General features: G+C 60.8%; 1 protein-coding gene across 1 annotated transcript; it reads right to left on the bottom strand.

Moving 5' to 3' along the window:
• Positions 1-5,253: 5,253 nt before the first annotated feature.
• On the bottom strand, positions 5,254-8,605 carry SLC25A1 (solute carrier family 25 member 1). The gene is made up of 9 exons (XM_039242865.1): positions 8,432-8,605; positions 7,988-8,095; positions 7,729-7,828; positions 7,513-7,651; positions 6,951-7,035; positions 6,683-6,787; positions 6,365-6,480; positions 6,208-6,281; positions 5,254-5,993 (listed from the first exon to the last, which is right to left on the bottom strand). The coding sequence occupies exons 1-9, from the start codon at positions 8,514-8,516 to the stop codon at positions 5,879-5,881; spliced, it is 927 nt and encodes a 308-aa protein (XP_039098796.1). The 5' UTR covers positions 8,517-8,605; the 3' UTR covers positions 5,254-5,878.
• Positions 8,606-8,979: the final 374 nt, after the last annotated feature.

The raw sequence follows: 8,979 nt of genomic DNA, 5'->3' as shown, positions 1-8,979 counted from the left end.
TCTGCAGTCCAGGTCCAGAGGCCGTCTTGGTTTCCCCAGCTGACTTGGCTAAGCTTGGTCCTGAGGACCAGAGGGAAAGATGCACACCCCATCAGGCCAAAGGGCTGCTGCACGGACCTGGCTCACTAGGTGTAAGTGGAGCCAGGCTCTTGGCTCCAGACGTCACCTTTGCCAGGCTTCTTGGGAAACCAGGGAACACAGTCCCTGCCCATCCTTGGGACCACCCTTCCCTTCTGTCCTTCCCATCTTGTTTGCCGCCCCCGCCCTCCCCACTCCCAGCCTCTGGCCTTGGTCACCCCTTGGAGCCCTGGATGTCAGCCTCCCCACTGAGTTTGGGTTCCTCAGAAAAGCACCTATCCTCCCCATCATGCATGGCCTGGAAGTAGGTCACAGACACTGTGCTGATGGAGATAGGTGAGGAGCCACTGCTTGCAGACTCTCCATCTTCCCTTTGGGGATCCCTTCTCAAGGTATGGGCCTGTGAGGGGCTTAAGTGCAGATCTATTTAGTCAGGACTGATGTGATGTCACCTGCTGCCTCCCTACTGCTTATCTCCAGCTCCCTCTCACTAGCTGAGGCAGGTGGGACTGTGTAGGCCTGGGCCTCCATACATAGGTCCTTTGTCTCTGCTGGAGTTTTCCCATCTGAGAAGCAGGGCTGGTTAAGAGGAGGAAAGGCCTAGCTAGGAAGCATCACTATCCAGTTGTGCAGCCTGTACTCACAGGTGCCTTCTGTGGACACATTCCCCCCAGCCCCCACACCTCCTCCTGGGTTGCTAATGACAGGCCCCTGGAGTGGGAGAGTAAGAGGGGAGTCTCTGAACCATAGGCCTCCTCCTCCATGGGGATGTGGCAAGGACACTGTACCTTATATGAAGTACATGGCTGGCAACAGATAGCTGGTCTGAAGCTGGCCAGGCAGGGCGCATGGGGAGGGAGGTAGCAGTGGAGAGGCTGGTGGAGCCTTCTTGGTCCCATCCCCTGACCCTATCCCCTTTCTCATGGCTGAGAATGGGGGCATTGAAGTAAAAAGATACAGAGGGAGGAAAAGACACAGTCCAAAGTTCTTTCTTCATTCACTTGGCATACATCTCACCAGCCCAGGCTCTGTGGAGTGAACACGGGTGAACCACAGGGGATCTTCCCACGCGCTGGTGTGTCAAAGCCCTTGCGCGTCCAGCGTGGGCAGTTGGTCGCCGGGTCCGGCGCCTCAGTGACTCGGGAGTGGACGACGGTGGTTGGGCTGGCTTCATGCCTAGTGTTGGGGAGCTGCAGGAGAGGTTGGGGCAATGGCAGTGAAATACGAGGTTCCAGGGACCGGTGACAGCGACCTCGATCCGCCTCCCAACACCCTAGCGGCGGCTCAGACAGCAGAAGCGGCTAGCACTTGCCGCGGCCCGGGGGGCGGGGGGTAACGCGTGCGCGAGCCTACGCCAGCCGAGAGCGCGCCCGTGACGCCATCAGCCCGAGCCGCACTGACTTCCAGACGCGAGCTGTTCCCGGTTTCAGGCGGTCTCGGCTCCTCTCCGGACGTGGGCGGCCTGCCAGTCCCCGGGAAGCTTCCTGGGTGCCTTCTGCGCCCAGAGGTCCCTGTTCCCGGACCTCCCAATGAGGAGTGCTGAGAGAGGCCCTGATGGGTCTGCGGCCTTTAGCAGCCTGCCCGGGGCGCAGACGAGTGACCATGAGTGTGGACCTTACTCTCGGTCATGGCAACCACAGCCCCTTTCCCGTGACTTGGTCTGACCGGACAGATAAGCCTCCAAGTCACAACTGCGGGCAGTTTATTTACCTTCTCCCCATCACAGCACCGGAGGGAGTCTCCCGAAACACGGAGAACAGGGGGTTCCTCGCCAGGTCATCGGCGGCGTGGGTGGGAAGGGCGCTGCGGAGCCTGGGTCAGCCTGTGTAGGACACCCGGGGGCAGACCAGGCTGGCCAGAGAGCTTCGGCGACCGCAACCCGGTCAGCATGGGAAAACTGCCCAAAGCCCCAGTGTCTTCAGAGCTTTTCAGCCAGGGGTTGGGTGGCAGGGCTCAAATATTGTGCGCATTTGAGCACTGCTTAGGAGCCGGGGTGGGGGTGGAGGGGTCAAGGAGGCGACACCCCTGTTGCCAAGCCTCCCAGGTCTGGAGGATTAAGTAGGAGATGGGTGTGGCCTGCCAGGAGACAAAAGTGACAACGGTTAGGGAGGGTCAGAGCCTGACCCAATCTGAACGGGGGAGGCGGGGCGGGGGCGGAAGGCGGAGGGGGGGCGGGGAGTTTGCCTTCAGGGATATTTGCCAGGTAGGCATGGGAGGAGGGGAGATACAAGACCATACCAGGGGCCACCAGGTTTTCCAGGGTCACGGACATCGGTGGCCTAGGTCGAATTCATTCAGTCCTGAGTGTCGTCTGTGGCCCTCCCATTGTCCTTTCAGACCGTTTCTCCATTGTGCATGCATCTCTGTCCTTGTCCCTGGGGTGTTCAGTCCCTGTTCCCAGATCTTGATGTGGCAGGAGCTTCTTAGACCCCCTGATTCTGTGCCCCTTACCAAACACCCTCGTGCAAGGAATCTGAAAATATGTAGTAAGTAAAAGGACAGGAAAATACTCTGGCACCCTCAACTGAGATTGTGTTTGCTATAACAGCTAAGGGCACAACCCGAAACAACAGAATTCTTTGTTGGCTAAACAGAGGCAGACTCATTTGTCGGGAGTGACTGGCTTTTTTGTGTACTAAGCTCTGATTGCCATTCATTGCCTATACAAGAACATGGAAAAATCCAGGGGATGCCTGTGTAGTAGTGGCCGGGGTGGCAGGTGGGTTCAAGGAAGCAGGGGAGCAGGAAGACAGCTGCTGGAGGGCCTCTGCCTAAAGGGGGCAGAATACTCATCTTCAGTCCCACAGTGGTGAGAACAGGGCTGGAGGTTGCCCAAACCCTGCCCCAGGAGTAGCCACCACCTCACCCTCTGCTCCCTTGCCTGGTCTCTGAGGCCATTGGCCCTCCTGGACACATTACATTATGACCCCAGGCTTGAGACCATGGTAGTGGTGAAGGCTGCCCGTGGCTTCCAGCCAGGCACAGCACAGAGGCGCTGGCTGTGGATGGGATATGGTGAACTGGAGTCTCCATACTCCTCAGCTCATTTCTCTGATACGCAGACCCAGCCACCTCCTGGGCCCCCCCCTCCCACACCACTGGTCTGTGCGTCTAGGTTTGTGGGGGACCAGGCTGGAAGCCGAGTCTGTTCTGCCTCCCAGTTACTTGGAAGGTCTGTACACATCTCTGCCCCTTTGCCCCCATCACAAGGGCAAGGGGCAGCTGCCATCAGCCTCCTCTCTGCAGCTTATGAGGTCTTGGTTAAATGCAGCTGGGCTCCTTCCAGATCCCCGCCTGCCTGTTCAGCTGCTCTGTGCCTGCTCACTGCCCTCCAGCCTCGCTGGCCTGGTCTCAGCCTGGACACCACAAGCACTTTCCTGCACACGGGATACCTCTCCCCCCGCTCAGGTCTCCACTCCAAGAACTCAGGCTGCCTACTAATTCAGGTGATAAAGGGAGTGGGGTTGCCTCTACCAGGGTGGGTGGCTCTTTTGTAATCACAGCCCCTGGGGCCTCAGATCCAGTTGTCTTTTCTGGCTGGGCTACCTACGGTCCCTATAGTGCTGTGCAGCACAAGAGAGGAGACCTGCCCCTCCTGGAGGGAGAGGAATGGGAGCTAGATTGTTCACGGGTGGGGGTCCTGATGCCCTACTCTCAGTGCAGCCTGAGCCCCATCCTCCCAGTGAAGGGGACAGGCCTCTGGAATGCTGGTGTGTAGTCAGTGGATGGATACTATTCCTGGAGGTCACTATTGAGGTCATTGAGTCCCCTCAGGGCTCAGCTGCTGGCCTTGGCCTGCTCTAGGAAGTACCTGGAACTCCGGGGAGCCTGCAAATAACCTCCTGCAACCCAAAGAAAAAAGCTACACGTTCAAGGGCTTACTGTGTTAGGGATTGTTCTAAGCGCCTTAGGGGATGGGGTGGTTTCTTCTGCCACCCCATTTCAGATTAGGAAATTGAGGTTAGAGGACTTGCCCAAAGTCATGTCGTGAGCAAATGAGAAGCCAGGGTTCTCTCTGTTCCCCACCACTGCCCAAAGATGCTGCCTGCCGTGTATCCCCCTAGCCTTGGTAGCCTGTGCCATGGGCCAGCACTGCCCATCACCACAGCAAAGTTCCTGAGGCCCAGAGACAGTGGCCTGTGGCTGAGCCTGCATGCCCTAGTATGTGTGTGGGGACAGCCTGTACCCCCACAGGCAGACAAGCTTTGCTCCAGGGCCTTTTCTCCTCAGTGGCGGCCAAGATTGGTTTTTCCTGAGAGTACTGAGTGTGCACAGCCAGTCCTTCAAAACCTTTTCCCTTGTACCCCCTAAGCCCACAATTGGCCCTTGGATCTGTCCCAGATCCCCTGTATCCCTGGAGTCCTGGGATCTGGGTGGTGTGCAGGTTGCAGGGGTGGGGCACTCTCCCCTAAAAGCAGCAGCTCTAGAGACCAGACCTGCTTACTGATAGTGTTTGTTGGCAAGTTATTTCCCAATCTGAGCCAAACCCTTGAATGACTTTTACCCATAATTCACTTGGACAGGAAAGTGCCTTCTGCCCCCACACAGCCAGGAGCCCTGGTTTATCCCATCCTACTGTTGGGTTTCTTCCACTTGGCTCTGGGTTGTGGTTCCCCACTCCTGGTCTGCGAGGGAGGGGGGCTAGGGTCCCTGTCAGGCAGTTCCAACCCCTCCCGCCCCAGAGCAGCTGCCTCTCAGCCAGGTTAGTGAAGCAAGGCCCCTGCTCACATCCTCAGGGGACCAGAAATTGGATGTCCCGAAGCACTTCCCCACAAGGCAGACCACTTTGCAGACAAACCATGGTGGGGGTTGCTGAGGGGCAGTCAAGGGCCGGGCAGCACTCTCTCCCAAACTCAAACCCTGGGGTGGGGCAGTTCTCCACTCTGCCCACCCAGTGCAGCCTGCCAGGTGACCCTGAGGCCATGCCCACCGGCTGACCCTGCAGGATCTAGCTTACAGGCCACAAGCATGGCCTGGACAGAGTCTAAATAAATGTTCCTTGGCTTGATGGTGCCAGGCCACTTAGGGGCTGATGTTGTGGCCATAGCTGGCTCACCCACCAGCCTGCCTGCTGCCCTGCTTCCCTGTCAATGTCCTCAGGCGAGGGGGTATGCCTGCTCTTGGCAGAGCCATGGCCATCATTATTCACCCACAGATGGGCCCACACAGGGACAGGAGGCTGCAACAGGATCCGGTTTATTCGGCCTTGGGAGGGTGGTCCTGAGAGTGGCGGATGCCACCCTGCCCCGGGCAGAGGGAGGGCCCAAGGGCCAGTTAAGGCCAGTGGCGGGAGAAGCAGGGGGCACATAGCCCCTGGAATGCGGTGAGGCCAGGCTGAGGCCCGGAGGCAGCTGTGGTAGGCCGGGACAGGTGCCCCTGCTGCCCAGGGTGGAAGGCACCGGGCTGGGACCGGGCCATGGCTACAGGGCCGTGGACCCAAGCCACATGGGTACCCCGGGGAAGCGGGGCACAGGGTCACATGACACAGAACATGAAACACAGGCACACGGCTCATGAGTAAAGCACATGGACAAGTGGGCACAGATTCACAGGCCAGAAGGTCACCCAGCCTTGGCCAGACACATGGACTCAATGGTGGTGTCATACACACCACAGGGGACACACGGCACTAAGGGACATGTGGACTCAATGGCTACAGGGTACAGACCCAGACCACGGAGTGCAAGGAACAGGGAAAAGGGGCCTTTTGGCACGACTGCACTGGAATCGTGAGAAGAGGGGAGTGGGGACTGGTCTGGAGATGCCTGGAGGCAACCCCCATGCAGACCCCCTAAGGGACTCAGTCTGTCTTCCACACTTTGTTGAGCAGCTTCACCACTTCATCATAGATGACAAACACGATGGCCACATCCAGGCAGACCCGGCCAAGGCGGGGGATGGTGCCCTTGTAGAATCTGGGGTTGGGGAGGAAGTAGGAGGTGAGGAGGCAGATGATAAACAGTGTCCCTGGGCAGTGAGGGTAGGTCCTGATACTGGAGGGACAAGGGCGGGAGCCCAAAGGTAAGGATGCCCTAGGGGATAGCCTGGGGCAAGAATGGGGTGAGGCCCAGGTAGAAGGCCAGGGAGGGTCTGGAGTGGGGACCACAACCCTGCCCCTCCCCCACTCACGCCTTGAGCCCCTCGTTCCTCAGGATCTGCAAGCCACAGTCCCATGTGTTCCGGTATTTGTGCGCCTCCAGGCCCTGCAGGACAGCAGCACAGCACGTGGCTCAGTGGCTGGCCCCTTGTAGCAAACTCCCCGCCCCCCTTGTGGCCCTACCCCCACCTGCATCCGGGTCTTGATCACGTCCAGAGGCGTGTTCCCGAAGACACTGGCTGCGCCAGCAACAGCTCCAAACACTCCGGTGATCAGTGGATTCATGGGCTTGTTGGGGTTGTCCCCTGGATATGGGTGGGGATTGCAATCAGAAAGTGATGGGAGGGCAAAAGGGAGCGTTCTTCAGGGGTTGGGAGGAGCATGGACCAGAGCCAATAAATGTGGGCTTCCCAAGGGGTAGTAGGGTCCTGGCAGGGAGGACAGAATAGTTAGGCTCAGAGTGGTTGGAGGTGGGGCCCTGGGGCAGCGGACCCAACAGACACATACCTCTGTACCAGTTGCGCAGGGAGGTCATGACGAAGAAGCGGATGGCCTGGTTAGACCCCTGCTTCAGCACGGTGGCTGTGAGGCCCTGGTAGGTCCCTTTCAGCCCTAAGGCAGGTAGGCATGGCAGTCACACAGGGGTCTTCCAAGGCCCCAGCTGGGGACTGGGTCCAGGAGTGGCACAGCGGCGCACCAAAGCAGGAAGGGGAAGTGCAGGCCACCCTGGCCAAGGTACCTGACCCTACCTGAGGAGGAAGGCATTACAGCTCACCTTGCTCCCGAATAATCTCCCTGACCCCGTGGAAGAATCCTCTATACTTGGGGTTGGGGGAGGTCTGGTCGTGGATGAACTTCACCTGTGGGAGGGAAGCAAAGGCACTAGCTTCCAGGACGCCATTGGAAGGGCATACCTGGCCCATTGGCTTGCGGGCCCAGGGCCCACAGAGATCAGTCAGGGCGGGAGGTGCAGCTTTTCACCTGGAAACAGGGCCACCCAAGGCCACCAAGGGACACAAGGCCCCAGGAAACAAGAGGATTGGCCTTACTAAAGAGTCTCTGCAGTTATGTTTGCTGGTATTTGCCACAGCTTAGGCAGTAAACATGTGTTATCTTATGCTTTCTGTTTATAAACGTTTTTTAAAAACCCTAACGTCAGTTGTCCCATTGCCTTCAGGACAGAGTCCAGTCTCTACAGGAGGCCCTTACTGCACACTCTGCCCTGCTTCTGCAGGAGACTCTCCACCTCGACGTCTCGATGGAGCACTAGAGAAGGATGGCCCCGGCCACCCCATCACTCCTCTGCACACCTTGCCACCTGCTGAGACCCTCCCCACCTTGATGGTCTCCATGGGGCACACGACCACCACGGCTTCGGCCACGCCGGCACCCAGGCCACACAGCAGCCCCCGTGTGCTGTCCAGGCGTCCCTGGGGATCTCGCATGTGGTTGCTGAGGAACTCAAACATCCCGAACCTGGGAATGGGAGGCAGTGGGATGAGAGGGGCTGCAGCCGCTGGATGCCCTCCCTCGGCCACCCGAGCCCACCTCACCTGACGGCCGCTTTGGGGATGGAGCCGTAGAGCAGGGAGCTGAGGCCTCGGTACAGGCCCAGGACGCCATGGCTGCGGACTGTCTGCCGCACGCAGTCCCCTGGAGGAGGGGGCGTTCAGTGACCCCTGCCGCCCTAAAGACCGCCCTTCGCACCTCTGCAGAGCCCGCCACGGCTGCTCCACGAGCGGAAGGCCTGGCCGTGCCCTCCGGGTGCCGGCCCTCTCGGTGCCGTCCGCGTGCCAGTAGCCCCCTACTCACCGATGCCCCGGTACCGCGGAGGGTGCGAGCGCTCGTCCAGCTGCAGCTGTGTCTTTACATATTCGGTGGGGAAGGTGATGCAAATCTCGATGCCGCCCGCCAGGCCGCCTGCGGGGACCAGACACCCGTACTCTGAGACCACCGCCCGGCGGTCGGGCCGCCCCGCCCACCACCACTGGCGCCCGGCCCCTCCCTCGCCCCGGACTTTGTCCGGCTCCTGTGGTGTAGGGGAGGCCTGGCAACTTCCCCTACCCCACCCACGTTGTCCTGGCTAGGTGCGGAGCGGCGACACGCAGGGCGAGTCCTCTAGCTCTGGCTGAGGACCTGGGCCGCGCCCCCCCGACCCGGAAGTGAGGCGGGGCCTCGGCGACCGGGGCCCACCCGGAAGCGCTGCGGGGCCGAGGGAGTGGGCAGGCCGGGGGTCTGCGTCCCGGAGGGGCCCACCTGCCAAAATCGCCTTCCCCGGGTGCGTCAGCTTGGCCTTCCCAGACGCGGGCGCGGCGGCTGCCAGAGCGCGGGGCGCGGCCATGGCAGGCGGGGAGGCGGCGCGCCCGGCGTCGGCCGCGGGTCCGAGCCTTCTGCTCCCGGCGTTTGGTCGGCGGCGGCGGCGGCGGCGGCGGCAGAGGCGGCTGCAGCGGCGGCCGGTTATGGCCCAGGGGGCGGGGCGGTCGCGTCAGCTCCCGGGCTCCGCCTCGCGTGGTCCGAGCCGTGCCCCGCCTCCAGCCCGCCCTGTGCTGGCCGGGAAACTGAGGCTGGGGCGGGGCAAACAAGGCTGGCGCCGGGGCGGAGTCGATAGCCCAGCCAATAGCCGAGCCCAGGGTACTCGGGAGGCGGTGCTGTGCCCGGGCCTGGAGCTGTGGGTCAAGGTGCAGTCTCTAAAACCCGCCCCGGCATCGGGCAGAATCCGGCACGGGAAGGGGCAGGTCTCACTGCATGTGCCTGAACGGCCGTTGCCTGGAGGTCGGGGGTGGAGAGAAGGGCAGACCCTCCCC

This window comes from Hyaena hyaena, unplaced genomic scaffold (genome assembly GCF_003009895.1).
Source record: "Hyaena hyaena isolate Hyena2069 unplaced genomic scaffold, ASM300989v1 scaffold_219, whole genome shotgun sequence".
NCBI lineage: Eukaryota > Metazoa > Chordata > Mammalia > Carnivora > Hyaenidae > Hyaena > Hyaena hyaena.
This window is presented reverse-complemented; position numbering and strand designations above follow the sequence as displayed.